Source organism: Callionymus lyra, chromosome 4, assembly GCF_982586985.1.
Source record: "Callionymus lyra chromosome 4, fCalLyr1.hap1.1, whole genome shotgun sequence".
Classification (NCBI taxonomy): Eukaryota; Metazoa; Chordata; class Actinopteri; order Syngnathiformes; family Callionymidae; genus Callionymus; species Callionymus lyra.
The window spans coordinates 16,899,378-16,914,069 of record NC_141821.1 but is presented as its reverse complement, the minus strand read 5'-3'; the positions used below and the strand labels follow the sequence as shown (position 1 = coordinate 16,914,069).

General features: G+C 39.4%; 2 protein-coding genes, 1 long non-coding RNA gene and 8 other non-coding genes across 11 annotated transcripts; all 11 read left to right on the top strand.

The window, feature by feature from the left end:
• Positions 1 to 1,418: 1,418 nt before the first annotated feature.
• Positions 1,419 to 3,238, top strand: LOC148081917 (uncharacterized). The gene is made up of 6 exons (XR_015710894.1): positions 1,419 to 1,463; positions 1,862 to 1,959; positions 2,215 to 2,321; positions 2,541 to 2,645; positions 2,872 to 3,008; positions 3,195 to 3,238. It is a non-coding gene; the product is annotated as an uncharacterized LOC148081917 (long non-coding RNA).
• On the top strand, positions 2,058 to 2,148 carry LOC148081921 (small nucleolar SNORD12/SNORD106). Its single transcript, XR_015711286.1, has one exon. It is a non-coding gene; the product is annotated as a small nucleolar SNORD12/SNORD106 (small nucleolar RNA).
• LOC148081920 (small nucleolar SNORD12/SNORD106) lies at positions 2,373 to 2,464 on the top strand. Its single transcript, XR_015711281.1, has one exon. It is a non-coding gene; the product is annotated as a small nucleolar SNORD12/SNORD106 (small nucleolar RNA).
• Positions 2,700 to 2,784, top strand: LOC148081919 (small nucleolar SNORD12/SNORD106). The gene has a single exon (XR_015711283.1). It is a non-coding gene; the product is annotated as a small nucleolar SNORD12/SNORD106 (small nucleolar RNA).
• LOC148081918 (small nucleolar SNORD12/SNORD106) lies at positions 3,038 to 3,128 on the top strand. Its single transcript, XR_015711287.1, has one exon. It is a non-coding gene; the product is annotated as a small nucleolar SNORD12/SNORD106 (small nucleolar RNA).
• A 2,384-nt stretch (positions 3,239 to 5,622) lies between the features above and the next one.
• Positions 5,623 to 8,496, top strand: rpl7 (ribosomal protein L7). The gene is made up of 7 exons (XM_087788986.1): positions 5,623 to 5,689; positions 6,111 to 6,207; positions 6,301 to 6,467; positions 7,334 to 7,471; positions 7,690 to 7,799; positions 8,048 to 8,263; positions 8,453 to 8,496. Exons 1-6 carry the CDS (start codon positions 5,676 to 5,678, stop codon positions 8,254 to 8,256), a joined length of 735 nt encoding a protein of 244 aa, XP_087645112.1. The 5' UTR covers positions 5,623 to 5,675; the 3' UTR covers positions 8,257 to 8,263; positions 8,453 to 8,496.
• On the top strand, positions 7,177 to 7,267 carry LOC148081916 (small nucleolar SNORD12/SNORD106). Its single transcript, XR_015711285.1, has one exon. It is a non-coding gene; the product is annotated as a small nucleolar SNORD12/SNORD106 (small nucleolar RNA).
• On the top strand, positions 7,523 to 7,614 carry LOC148081915 (small nucleolar SNORD12/SNORD106). Its single transcript, XR_015711280.1, has one exon. It is a non-coding gene; the product is annotated as a small nucleolar SNORD12/SNORD106 (small nucleolar RNA).
• Positions 7,852 to 7,936, top strand: LOC148081914 (small nucleolar SNORD12/SNORD106). The gene has a single exon (XR_015711282.1). It is a non-coding gene; the product is annotated as a small nucleolar SNORD12/SNORD106 (small nucleolar RNA).
• LOC148081913 (small nucleolar SNORD12/SNORD106) lies at positions 8,295 to 8,385 on the top strand. The gene has a single exon (XR_015711288.1). It is a non-coding gene; the product is annotated as a small nucleolar SNORD12/SNORD106 (small nucleolar RNA).
• Positions 8,497 to 8,771: 275 nt separating the features above from the next.
• On the top strand, positions 8,772 to 13,154 carry c4h8orf89 (chromosome 4 C8orf89 homolog). The gene is made up of 7 exons (XM_087788086.1): positions 8,772 to 9,215; positions 9,281 to 9,314; positions 9,880 to 9,968; positions 10,237 to 10,369; positions 10,587 to 10,694; positions 10,764 to 10,819; positions 12,300 to 13,154. Exons 1-7 carry the CDS (start codon positions 9,047 to 9,049, stop codon positions 12,437 to 12,439), a joined length of 729 nt encoding a protein of 242 aa, XP_087644212.1. The 5' UTR covers positions 8,772 to 9,046; the 3' UTR covers positions 12,440 to 13,154.
• The last annotated feature ends 1,538 nt before the right edge of the window (positions 13,155 to 14,692 follow it).

The following is a 14,692-nucleotide window of genomic DNA, read 5'->3' as shown; positions in this document are numbered from 1 at the left end:
TTAAATCTGTATTATTAATGACATCCTTTTTTATAACAGTGACATTCTAAGAGAATGAAAAAAAGAGGTTAGATGTTACTTTAAACGATAAACATGTTTACATGCCTCTCATGAGCTCTTGGACCTCCACTCTTTGCAGAACAACTTCAAATCCTCCAGGATTCCAGGATGTCGCTCAACAACTCAAAGCTTCAGTCCAGTTTACAGATTATTTATAGAAATGAGGTCCAGAGACCCTCTACTCCACTTTAAGAAGGGGGTTTGTCACCCAGGATTTTACGGTAGATTCCATCTTTCCCTCAGTGCAGTGAAGTTGTGTTTCTCCCTTTTTTCGAACAATATCACCAACAGTTGTTTTCTTCTCATCCAGCTTCTTGCAAAGGTGTATGTTCTTGTCCCTGATGTCCTTAAACAGTTCTTTGGTCTTGTCCATGATGGAAAGGGTGGTCATTAAATTAATGAGTCTGAGACTTACCTGTAGAAGTAACAGTTTGAGACAGATGTATTTATACAGATTAATGGTGAAAGTATGGGATCAAATAACATTTCACTTCATGAAATAAAGTGAATTATATTTTTAAATGCATGTATAATGATTTTATGTTGTTTTTTTTAAAGCATGGACCATTCGTTTCTCTGTAAGTGGTCAAACTTTATTGTAACCAAAACAGTGAGGAGTCAAATACTACCTCCATTCTATTTGTAATACTTGAGAAGAAGTACATACTGAAAATATTATCCCAAGTATAAGAACCCTTTAAATCAGAGTAATTACAAAATTAAATAAACATACGGATCTGAAATGAACCATATAATCATTTTTCAGCTCTGCAGCAACCCGCTCTGGTAGAAGAACTCACAATTCTCCGATCCTCAAAACTGCATTGGCTGCCAGTTTCTTTTATTTTTAAATTCCGGTTCTTACTTTCAGAACTATTCATGTTCAGACCTTACATCAATGATCTTATCCAGCCTTACACCCCAGCTCGGGCTCTGAGGTCTGTGGATCAGAATCTACTGATGGTTCCTGAACACACTTCCGGACCAGAGGAGAGAAATCCTTCCAGGCTGTTGCTCCTAAGCTTTGGAACGATCTTCTTCTACCTCTGTGTTTGATGATCTACTGACTCCTTCAAGAAACATCTTAAGACTTTCTTTTTGTACAGGCTTTTCTCTGGTTTTCTGGGATTCCTGTGTTTGTCTTGTCGTGTCTTGGCCTTTTAAAGTATATATTTTAACTGTGTATCGTTTCTGATTGTTAAAGCGATTTGTGACCCTGGTCTAGAAAGATGCTTTACAAGTTAACATTACTTACGGTTTTTTTTATTTATTATTATTTATTTCTATACAGGCGCGTACAAGGCCAGCTCTACAACTCGCGTATTTATATCGCACGTGCGCAGTGAAAGCTTCCTCTTCACTCTTTCCCTCTGACTCGAAACAGACACGATGGCGGACGCAGAGTGAGTGTTCATCGCACGACAAATTCAACACCAGCCTTTAAAAAGGCAGATGTTGTGCAATAACATACTTGTATATGTAGGTGTTTATATGTGTGGCATTGTTTCGTAGAGCATACTCGTTATAAAGTGTGATCTTTGACCTCTAGCATGTTAGCATTGACCAACATGGCTGTTTTTTCCTGAGATTGTTTGTGTTTTAATGGTAAATGCCACAAATGAACTTTACTGCAGTTGTACATTAATAGTTACAATTATGTATTTATTAAAAAACGTGTGTAAGGAGCGTCAGGGCAACGTCACGTGCTTGCTAACTATGTGTGTTAACCATTAGTTAAAGTGAAATTAAATGTTTGCGATCGAAAAAGTCTCAGTACTTAATGAACATTTATATTTTTCAGGAAAGTTCCGCCGGTTCCTGAGAGGCTTCTCATAAGGCGAAAAACCAACGTCGCCTTGAAACCGGACTCTTGAGAAAAAAATATGATCACTATGAAAGGTGGGTTTAAAAAATGTGTTCATTAATATAGACTATCGATGAAGATGTTTTAATATTCAAATAAAACATTTACATTCTGACTATAACAGACTAAACCTTGTGTGGTTAATGATGAACATTCTTTCCCCGACTTATCGACTATGCTGATACAAATGTCTTAAATAAGCCAATGGTGTCTGAATCCACACACATGAGCAGAGTTGAGAATAATCCTGTGGACGAAGAACATGCTGATGGTTTCTTTCTTCCTCCTAGTATCAACGGTGTTCCTCCCAAGGTCCGCAAAGTCTTTGTCGGATCTTCAACGGAGTCTTCGTCAAGCTCAACATGCTGAGAATCGCAGAGCCTTACATTGCTTGGGGGTAAGACTGATCTTTGAAAGTGTAATATATGGTCAAGTGTTAATGCTCTGGAAAGTGTTTAATGATGGTAAACTTTTTTCCCCGTCTTATCGACCATGGTGACTATTGACTGTAACATTGCCAGTTTTGTCTGAAACCACTTTGCAACTATAATTTCTGAATCCTCATGTTTTATAAGTTGAGCAGCCAAGATTAAAATCATTACTCTGCCCTTCCCAGATACCCCAACCTGAAGTCTGTGCGTGAGCTCATCTACAAACGTGGACATTGCAGAATCAAGAAGCATCGCCCTGACTGAGAACGCCCTGGTGGAGAAGGCTCTTGGTAAAAAATACTTCAGTATCTTATTCATGCTAATGCAAGGTGTTTAGACTCAAAGTGGTTAATGATGTTCACTTTTTTCCCCGTCTTAACGACTATGGTGATTGAAATCGTAACTTTAGCCAGTTGTATCTGAAACCACAAACATTGTAAAAGATAAAACTTGATTTCTCAGTAATTTATTTTTTACTTTAGTTAAATTGGAATTAATTCAAGTATTTACTTCCAGGTAAAGGTGGGATCATCTGTGAATCTCATGGATGAAGTCCTATATACATGGTGTGGCCCTTCAAGCTGTCCTCACCACATGGCGGCATGAAGAAGATACGCTTGTGGATCAGATCAAAAGAATGAATTGAAGAAATGGTGAGTTGATAAGGTGACTGGAGGCTTCAGGTGTGGTTGATGATGCGATATTCTTTCCCCGTCTTATCGACTATGATGAGTACTCTTTGAAAATAAGCCAAAGTTGACTGAAACCACATCTGTTGCCCTCCTCGTGTAGTGAACGTGGTCTTGTTGCATAAACTGATGACTTTGTTTGTCTTGCAGGTTTTCAGAAGAGATGGACTGTTCAATAAAAATGTTAAAACATGTCTTTGTCTTCTGTTTTATAATTATTCAGTATTAAAAAAATGCCTGTCTTCAAATTGCACATTCATTTTTCAAGATAAGGGAAAAAATTAGGCTAGTTTCTTGAATGATAGGGTAGTTGTGTTTTCTGGTAGTGTGAGTACATTTTTAAATTGGTTATACTTGTAGTTGTGGTGACACAAGGGAGAGGTGGATGAAAGATCAGGTTACTATAACATGGCTGCAGAGGAGGATCTGTGAAGCACATTCAAAGTAAAGGGAGTTTCAGTAATGTAAAGGGTTACAAAGCTTCAATGTAAACATTGGGTTGAATAGGTGGTAGTAGGGAGGTTTGTATTTGCATTTTTGACATTCTGCAACATTGCAGAACACTGAGAAAAGTAATTCTACCAGTGAATTTAAGCTCAAGATCAGACTTGGGTTTTAGATGCACTTCTAGTCTGTCCAAAAATAAACTCCGATAAGAACATAAAATGCCAACCAGAACATTTGGGTTTTTTTTTTCAACATGAAATGTTCCAAACTAGCTTATGATCAAGTGTCTCGGTAAAGGGCACTAGATATCACCAAGTTTAAAGGAAGAAAAATCAAAAGGTTCAATATAATTTGGTTGCAGCCAAAGTGGTGCCGTCTAGGAGCCATTATGCGTCTTACTGAGGAATCACCTTTACATGTTCTCTCCTTGAACTAAGTCCTGTACGTTTGTGGGGGAAAAAAAACTTGTGTACTTGAGACAAAATTCGTATTTGACGATTTTTGAGGCTGTTTTGCTTTTCATTGCCAACATTTTTGTTTCATTAAAATATGCCCATACTCAACGATCTGTTCAACCAAACTTTAGAATGTTGGAAGTGGAAGATGAATTGTGCCTTCACTGTGTGCTTGTGTATGAACATTATTAATATAAATAGCAGGTTGGAGCCAAACACGGTGTGCCATCTAGTGGCCATTCAAAATGACACGTATCATGATATAGTGTCTTTACTTCAATGCTGTATTATGAGGCCTCAATAACCCCATAATAGTATTCACTAGTCCTGTATATTTTTCATAAACGCTTTTGATGTACTTTAATATTATTAAAGGTTATTTAAATGTATTTATTTAAAGGTTAAAGGCTGTTTTGGTTTGAGATTCCCAAACATTGTTTAATTAAATTGTATTTTGTATTCAATTGTATTCATTATTTATACGTAATTTTATGTTGCCACTAAAAACACATTAAGGTTTTCTCATGAGTTGTTCCATCATTAAAACATACCTATATTCAACGGCCTCTCGTGAAACGTCTTCTCTGCCAGCATCAGCGACCAACGATGGTTCCACTGTACTGCGTGTATTTTGAGAAGAAATGTGGCCAAGCCGGGGTCATTCTAGTTTGACCAAAATCTATGTTTCCATGGCGACCGGGTCTCTGACACTGTAGCCAGGCTTTTCCACCCGTACGTTCCATGCTATGTTATTATTTACTTGTGAGACCTGTCGAACATCTACCCTATAGAAAGGGTTGTAATGTCAGGAAAATGAATGAAAGATAACTCGTGTCTTTACTAAATTCTCATATGTAAGTTCACAACAGTGTGATGCATTATCTGCTCTATGGCAGAAACAAATGGGTTTTTCCAACATGACTGCCCCTCTGCCAGTTGGACCTGTGACAAATAAATAAAGGATGCACTTTGATGGCACCCTTTCTGAAATAGTGAAAGACAGAATTTGATGGATAAAAATGGATTTAAATTATTTAATGTTCCAAGTGAAACAAGTGTTTAATTAAAACATTACTTTAGTACTTTGTGGACAAAACCTTAAGATCAGGGGTTAGATGTTCCCTGGAGATGATGAACACGCATCTCGGGAGGATTTTGGACCACTAGTCTTTGCAGATCCACTTCAAATCCTTTGGGTTTTTTAGGATGTCGCTCAACAACTACAAGCTTAAATTCAGTTTACAGATTATTCATAGAAATTAGGTCCAGAAACCCACTAGGCAACTCCATGAGCATAGTTTTTGAAGTTAATCTGAATAATCAAAAACATATTTCCGTAAATGAAATAATAATTTAAAAAAAATTACAATATTTTTGTACTTTTATTTTGTTTGTTTTTTAAGCATGGAGCATTGGTTTCTTTGTTACTGGTGAAATTGATAAAAACAGTAAGCAATCAAATACTTATTTCGTCAATTCTATTTGTAATAGAAGCAGGAATTACAGAAAATCGTACCCTTTAAAACTTAATCAGACAGTAACTGCAAAAGTAAATATTTTCACAGATTTGAATAACGCCAGATATTTTTCGGCTCTGCTTCGAACTGTTTTATTGATTATCACTTTATACTGATTATTTCTATGCAGGCGCGAACGAGGCCAGCGCCACAACTTTGTGTCTTTAAGTCGCGCATGCGCCTTGAAAAATTCCTCTTACTCGGCGGACACAATGGCGGACGCAGAGTGAGTGTATATTCCTCATGACAAATCTAACACCATCCTTGAATAAAACCGTCGTTATCAGCTAGGGTTCTCATAATTGTGGTTGTTTAAATGTGTGACAATGTAACGCGGTGTGTATTGTAGAGCACAATCGGTAAAAAGTGTTTTTTATTCTGACTAGATGGCCGCTAGCATGTTAGCCGAGAACAACATGGCTGTTTTTCCTAAAATGAGTTGTATTTCAACTGTCACGGAGAACAAGTACTCGTTCATCGCACGTTTGCTGTTAAATGTTGTTTTACGATGAGCGTCAAGCGTGTGAATTTAACGTGCCGGTAACTAGCTTGCTAACTAGCTAACGGATAGCTTGTCGAAATGAAATCCCACATTGTCGAGTGAACCACAAGCCACTGGACTAAACGTACGTTACTCTTTTTTTCAGAAAAGTTCCTCCGGTCCCTGAGAGCCTTCTCAAAAGGCGAAAGGCCTACGCCGCCTTGCAAAACAGGCTCATCAAAAAGAGAATCGCTGAGAAGAAGGTACGTTTTCCAAGTTGAACTACCACGTCGCACCTGGTGACGCGAGCAACCGACCTCTTTGCTAACTTATGTTTGCGTGTGTTTTCCTTCAAGGCTCGCAAGGTGACCAGAAAGCTGATCTACCAGAGGGCTGAGAAGTACCATGCCGAGTACAGGCAGATGTACAGGCGTGAGATCCGCATGTCCCGAATGGCTCGCAAGGTGGGGAACTTCTATGTTCCAGCTGAGCCCAAATTGGCCTTTGTCGTCAGGATCAGAGGGTGAGTTTCCACAGCATCACTGTCAGATTTGTCATTTACATGGGTTGCAATATACTTAAGGTTTTCTGTTCGTAAAATATTAAATAAGTCATCGCTCAACAAAGTCATGACTGTCATTTTTAAGATGCCTATTTTGTAGTTTTGTGTAATTTGATTAAATCTGTTAATATTTGACTTAACTGTTGGATGATATGTAAAGCTGTTGGCTTAAATTGGTGGTTCACCCAAAGTTCACTTTGAATTTTCTACTCATTCTACATGTTGACTAAGGGTTAACATTTTTGAGTAATTCGTTTCATTTGAATGAAGTTACTGGAGCTCGGATGTCTTAATTCAAAATTAAAATATTCTTCCAAAATGATGCGCTTTAAAATGTCCAAATACCTCTGTGGTGCTCGTCTGTAATTACCCTCTTGAATTGAAGCTTCAATGAGTGTTCTGGAAATAGTCTGTTAAGCTATAACAAGCAACACAGACAGAGATTACTCACGTAGACGATAGACTGCACTTTGTGCATCAGTTGCTTCATTCAAATGTATCTACATTTTTGCATAAGACTTTAAAGGAACCGATTACTCTGAAAATAATCACAAGCCTTTATCCACATGAAGATGAGTTCATTTTGGGTGAACTATCAAAACCTTGCTTACATCCTGACCTTAACAAATTTTAATTTCTGATTGAAAAACATTGCAACCCATATAGAGCTTGTGTGGTTAATGATGAACATTCTTTCCCCGACTTATCGACTATGCTGATACAAATGTCTTAAATAAGCCAATGATGTCTGAATCCACACACATGAGCAGAGTTGAGAATAATCCTGTGGACGAAGAACATGCTGACGGTTTCTTTCTTCCTCCTAGTATCAACGGTGTTCCTCCCAAGGTCCGCAAGGTTTTGCAGCTCATGCGACTTCGTCAGATCTTCAACGGAGTCTTCGTCAAGCTGAACAAGGCTTCCATCAACATGCTGAGAATCGCAGAGCCTTACATTGCTTGGGGGTAAGACTGCTCTTTGAAAGTGTAATATATGGTCAAGTGTTAATGCTCTGGAAAGTGTTTAATGATGGTAAACTTTTTTCCCCGTCTTATCGACCATGGTGACTATTGACTGTAACATTGCCAGTTTTGTCTGAAACCACTTTGCAACTATCATTTCTGAATCCTCGTGTTTTATAAGTTGAGCAGCCAAGATTAAAATATTGCTCTGCCCTTCCCAGATACCCCAACCTGAAGTCTGTGCGTGAGCTCATCTACAAACGTGGACATGGCAGAATCAAGAAGCAGCGCATCGCCCTGACTGAGAACGCCCTGGTGGAGAAGGCTCTTGGTAAAAATACTTCAGTATCTTATTCATGCTAATGAAAGGGTTTAGACTCAAAGTGGTTAATGATGTTCACTTTTTTCCCCGTCTTAACGACTATGGTGATTGAAATCGTAACTTTAGCCAGTTGTATCTGAAACCACAAACACTGTAAAGGACAGTTAGAATAAAACCTATTTTCTCAGCCATTTAATTTGTTACTAATGTAGTTAAATTATCAGTATATTGGAATTTATGAAAGTATTTACTTGCAGGCAAATATGGAATCATCTGTATGGAGGACCTCATCCATGAGATCTACACAGTGGGAAAGAACTTCAAGTCCGCCAACAACTTCGTGTGGCCCTTCAAGCTGTCCTCACCACGTGGTGGCATGAAGAAGAAGACGACACACTTCGTGGAGGGTGGAGATGCCGGCAACCGTGAGGATCAGATCAACAGAATGATCCGGAGAATGAACTGAAGAAATGGTGAGTTGATAAGAAAGTGACCGAGGCTTCAGGTGTGGCTGATGATGCGATATTCTTTCCCCGTCTTATCGACTATGATGAGTACTCTTTGAAAATAAGCCAAAGTTGACTGAAGCCACATCTGTTGCCCTCCTCCTCTAGTGAACCTGGTCTTGTTGCATAAACTGATGACCTTGTTTTGTCTTGCAGGTTTTCAAAAGAGATGGACTGTTCAATAAAAATGTTAAAAAATGTCTTCGTCTCCTGTTTTATATTCATTCGTTTCACCTCAATATCTCTCACAAAAGTACATTTGGTCACCTTGAAAGAATGGCTGTCAAGAAGTATGTAAAATAAACAAACTCAAGAACATAAACGCATCCAAGTGTCCAACCAGAAAAGTATCTAGTTTTTAGTCAGTCAAGGCTCACATGGAATTGATGGTTCAAACTACCTTATTTACAAGCCTATGTTTTATCCAAAAATTAATTTTGAAGGCTTTATATTTTATTTGTGCCTGAAACTGGTACCTAGTCATTCCTATACACTTCGGTAATCCTTATTCTAAAACTCCTGCCAGCATCAGATAGAATAACGGATACTTTTCTTTTATCTTTTTTTTGGAGACAAGTTCTTAAAGCGACCAAACTCCGGTTATTCTAGGCTGAACGGAGTCCACGTGTTTCCATGGCAACGTGTTCTCACTGACACTGCAGCCAAGCTTCCCCACCCGGATGTACCCGACTGTATCATGCCCTCGCGGGATCCACCGAGCATCCATGTACGCGTGGAAACGGTTCTGCGATGAGTCTCCGGCTCGGTGCTCCAGTACCCTTCACCGTCAATGTAGCACCGTTACCCGGTGAGCGCTTCTCCGGCCTCCATGAGCCCGCAGACTGCCTGAAGATGGGAGGAGGACGCGCAGGATTCAGGCCGAACATGAGAAAACACCCGACCATTGAATCCTTGAGCAGTGAGTGCAGAAGTGTTGATGTGGAACGATACTCTGAATGTTACCTGATGGTCACTTCTTTATAGAGTCCACGGACGGGAAGTCCTTCACTATCAGCCGGTAAGACGTCAACTCACCGATCGGTGGGTTCTTTATACTTATTAATAGTAATTGTGTATCTTCAAATTCCCTGTTTCCCTGATTCCTTCCAATGTCAAACGGAATAAAAGCTATTTAAAAAAATAAAAAAAACGTTTCGACATAAACTTTTTCATACTTCCGGTAAGGTTTCCCAAACGATCTCGCGAGAATTGCGACCCCTGACGTGCTGCGCCACATGTAGTTGCCAGTCAGACGATATTGTTTCATTCTTACAATATAGAGAAAATGTTAACATCTGTTGACACGGAAATCGGAGTTAATTAAACTTAATACTTTCATTACTGTCCAATAAAGTTTTGCGTTTTTGTCAATGGCAAAAAAGACGTTATATATATATATACTATGGATAGATAGAACTTTATTGATCCCTATACCAATATTATAATATAATTTATTATAATATAATAAATAATATAATATAATTTCCAATATATGTATCATATAGGAATTTAGATTAGTTGTGGTGATGTTATCATCATGAGCATCTGGAATAACGGTGTCATTTCCCTCCGGTGTGTCGTAGGTCACCTAATGTATCTGCTTATGAAAGACTGCAGACGAGTGAACCCCAGGAGAACATTTGCGGGAGGCACTTTCTCTTCTACAACAAATGTAAGACAGGAATTTCAACACTCGATGTCGTGTAAATGTTTTTGGTAAAAAAGAAAAGAAAAAGAAAAGAAAAGGGTATTTAGTTGGTGTGTTTATCTAAAGAGAAAAGTCAGTGCAGAGATCTGTAGTACATCATCTCAGCCGCTAGGTGGTGGTCTATCACCTGTTATGACCATGAGGTCGAATCGTCTCTAATTTCTTAAATTGTTTCATCTTTTCTTCATTTGACCCGTGTATAAATATAAAGATAAACAATGTGTCCGCACAGTGATGGAGAGCAGCAGACCTGCGATGCCCCGGCGGCCAAAAGACTACCTCGTGACCAGAGCAGGGAATCTGCAGCCCTTCACCTTTCCCAAAGAGCTTTCCCACAGCCCCCCGGCTCGGCCTTTCACCCTCGGGTAACCACTGGATTAAAGTGCTCACATCAGTAGCTGGAGCGGATCCGCTCATAGCACACATCAGTCAGATTATAGATCACCAATGGTGGCACAGTAGGAAGGTGAAGCAGCTGATACTCGCTGTTGTGACTGGATTAGAAAGTGAAGGATGAGTTAAAGTACTGTTTAAAACACTAAACACGTGTCCGCCTCAATGTTCTTGATGATTGCCCTTCAGGAATCACGAGGGATGCCAGCTGAACACCAATCCACACATCCTGTCGCTGACCACGTTGGTGCTGAAAGGCCGAAATACCTTTCCAGTAGATCACGGCAAAACCAGCAGGTATCCCGTCCGTCCACATGATCTTGTGTTGAGAAACTACCAATAAATACTCGCGATTCTCCCCCGCAGGCCTAGAGTCAACCCTCCGGCCTACAGCGCACCTGCTGTGAAGGACGACCAAAAAGGTGAGTTATTTCAACACTCTTACCTGTCGCTTAAACGCATGCACTGCTCTCATGTACTGTCGAGCTCTCCAACATGAACATGGCTCATGTAGGTGAAAGGAGGCACATCTGCAGGTTCTGAACAGGAAAAATAAGTTTTAGCTTCACTGCTTAAACATTCAGTTCCACATTTTAATCTAATTTTAATGGTCAACTTAAGTAATACAATGTATAAACGCCTTCATGTCTTTATATCTTCAAACAAGTTACAAAATAAATAAATTCTCCCAGAGTTGGATCAGCCTCTGATCTGATTCTTACTCCAGACCTCTATGTAGTGATGGTCTGATGAAACTTTGTCATTATTTTCAGAGTCCACTAGATGGCGCTATTCTCTGCGCTATTTTCCATTGTTTTGAACAACTCTTCTAATGAAACGCCACATCATTTTGAAACTGATTGCGCCACCTACTGACCTGTAAACAGCATGACACTGCTTCATGACGCTTCATCGGTCCATCACTACCTTTATGGCTTAATGATTCAGATTTAATAAATTAATGTTTTTTGGATTCTAACACATTCCAAAGTGCAGGTGAAGCAACTGTTTTTGAGCTCCTTCCTTACTAAATAGAGGAGATATTACCGAAAATGTGAGCGTTTCTTCACTTTGTATGGATTAACAAAGTGACGATGGGTGTTTGCAGCTGAACCCTCTCTATAGATGAGAATCTTGAGGAGATTCTCAAACAGAAATAACAGACGACAAATCTTCAAAACTAGTTTTTAATATTTCATAAATGATTGTTATTGAATACTTACACTCACTCGGGAGCTGACGACACATTAAAGTCTTTTTTTCCAAATTAAGTTTAGTGTAGTTTCATAAGTGCTGCTCTGGATCTCATATTAGATCGAGAGAGAAACCGAGTTCTGCGACTCCTCAAAAATAATAAACATGAAATTAAATAAAAATAAATTCACCTTCTGTGGTCTGGCTGTTGTACTATTTGTTTTTGTACAAATTATTGAATATTTAAATATATTGTTGCAAACTGAAGTCAGGAACATCAAAGATATTTGTCATTTTATAAAACAGCAGATTCATTTCAACACAATCCCTTAACTGAGTCTGAGGCACAAACTACAACAGTGAACTCCCATGATGCCTCTCTACACAATTTAGTGAAGGCTGATTGGTCGCTATAATACTGTATTTCAATCATATGTCTATGTTTAAATTTCAAAACTGATCGCGGCGGTGCTCGGTCGGCTGGGCGGCAAAGCATAACCGGGGCTGTGCAGGTCAGCGTTACTGAGAGTGATGGAACCTCGTATGCAATTTTCAGTTTACAAGTACAAATAAAAAATGTTACTCCGTAGAAAAATGAGGGAACACGGCGTTGGTTTCTAATCGTCAGTGACTGAAGGTCAACGAGTGACGACAACAGAAACATCTGCTGCCAGTGAAGGAACTTCTCGTGTAACTTGTGTGTCGTAGGTGAGATGTATCGGGACCCGGTGCTGGGAGCTTCACGCTCTTTCATCCAGAGGATTTCTGAACTTTCCACTCTGGAGTGTGAGACTGTGAGGCACGAAAAAGTCTCCAAAGCGAAGAAGTGTCGACGGAACCCCTCCTGACAATCACCCACTTCTCCGACCCGGTGCTCAGGAGTTCACACTTTTGGATTTGTGCCAAGAGCTGAGCAGGATTTCTTCTGGACGCCCAGAGCTTCCCGGTGGCTCGTTCTCTCTGCCTTTCTGTCTTCAGTCGTCCTAATTTTCTGCCTCACGTGGCTCGTCATTACGTTTACTGAGATTTAATGACGATATTACGGCTCATGTTTAAATGTTGCGACACTGTAGCTTTGCTCAGAGGAAGGAGATCAAACCCACATGAGCAGTTGATGAAAGTTCCTCTCGCAGCAATAATGGAAGGAACTTCGTTTCCACCGATTCAAGGTTTCAAGAACGTCTGCTGTCATTCCAACAATGGAAGATTTGAAGATCACTGCTCCTCCACAGGGAGGCATGTGATCCTTGAAGGATTCCTTCTGAGGTACTTCAGGCATATCAAAATGGGAGGAGGCCCCAGGACGGACCCAAAACATGTCTCTAGGTTGGCAAGAGAAGACAATTGTATTCCACCAAGTGAGCTGAAGATTACTGATGCGCCAATGAAGCAGTGTCATGTTGTTTAGAAGTCAGTAGGTGGCGCTATCAGTTTAAAATTTATGTGATGTTTCATTGGAATAGTTGTTCAAAACAAAGAATGCTAGTGCAGAGACCCCATCTAGTGGACTTCTAAAATAATGACACTGCTTCATGAAGCTTCATCAGCCCATCACTAATGAAGATGTCATTTCTCCGACTGTTCCCCCGTCACCTGACCTTAGCTTAGACTCAATAAAATGTATTTATTTGTCAAAAAATACCTCTTTCATCGTGTGTTTCTCTTATCGAAAAAAACTGAGGAAAATACTCAACAATTTAAAACCAAGTTAAATCTTACAATAGAAAAAGATTACCAAACAAAAAGGTGATAAAAACTCATACTGAAGAAAGTTATCAAGTAAGATAGAGATGATAGATGGATGGATGGATCCATAGAAACATGTGAAAACAATCAAGATCAAATAAATGCATATATACAATAAATACATTTAAAACATAATGAGGCATAAAGAAATCATTCCAAAATGGCCAACAAAAAGTAAAAATTGCATGTTAAGCATGAGAGAAAGATCTGTTGTGGCACCTTATGGCAGAGGAACAAAGGACGTCTTAAAACGTTCAGTTTCATGTTCATTTTCATGTTCAGTTCTTTATTGTCATTGACATGTAACAATGAAACCTTCCGAGAAGTCTAGAGAATGGGAAAATAACTATATTTGAACAGTCTAGCTTTGGACTTTCTCTCGCCAGCATGACATCTAGAGTTTACTTTGACCTTCTTTCAATTGAGGCGTCAACTCACCCATGACGGGGTCAGAGCAGATCAAGCTGTGTGAGGTCGGAATAGATGGCAGGAGTGGCGTCAGTGGAGGCAATAAATGTGTGTTTGTGGTCACAGAACTTTCATTCCTGAAACTCCAATCCACTCTGTTGTTTCTCTAATGATGGACATCTGAATGTTTTCACGCCCAACCTTAAAATGATCACTGAAATGAGCATCTGTGCTAAACTTGACAAGACAAAAAACGTACTGAAAATCTCTAATCTTAGGAAAATTATGTCACAACACTATCTGGAGCTTATAATCCATGTGTTTCTGTCTTCTCGTTAAGACTATTGTAATAGTTTATTTTGGTGTCTAAACAAGAAGGAGCTGTGTCGCCTGCAGTTGATACAAAACTCTGCAGCCAGAATTCTGACCATGCTCTGGTAGAAGAACTCACATTTCCCCGATCCTTAAAACTCTTCACTGGCTGCCAGTTTCTTTCAGGATCAATTTTTAAATTCTGGTTCTTACTTTAAGAACTATTAATGGTCAGGCTCCTCCTTAAATCACTGATATGATCCAGCCTTACACCCCAGCTCGGGCTCTGAGGTCTGTGGATCAGAATCTACTGATGGTTCCTGAACACGCTTCTAAGCTTTGGAACGATCTTCCTCTCCCTCTGTTTTCATGGATCTACATTTCCTTCAAGAAACATCTTAAGACATTCTTATTTGTGCAGGCTTTCCCCCGATTGTTTTGGGACTCCAGTGGTTGTCTTATGTTGTCTTGGCAATTAAGAGTTTTTCAATTTATAGGTATTTTTATCTGTGTATTGGATTTGATTGTTCAAGCCTTTGTGACACTGGTCTAGAAAAAGGCGCTTTACAAATAACTATTACTAACTTTCTTATATGTGAGCTGAAATTGTAGGTGGGCTGTATCTTCCGGATACT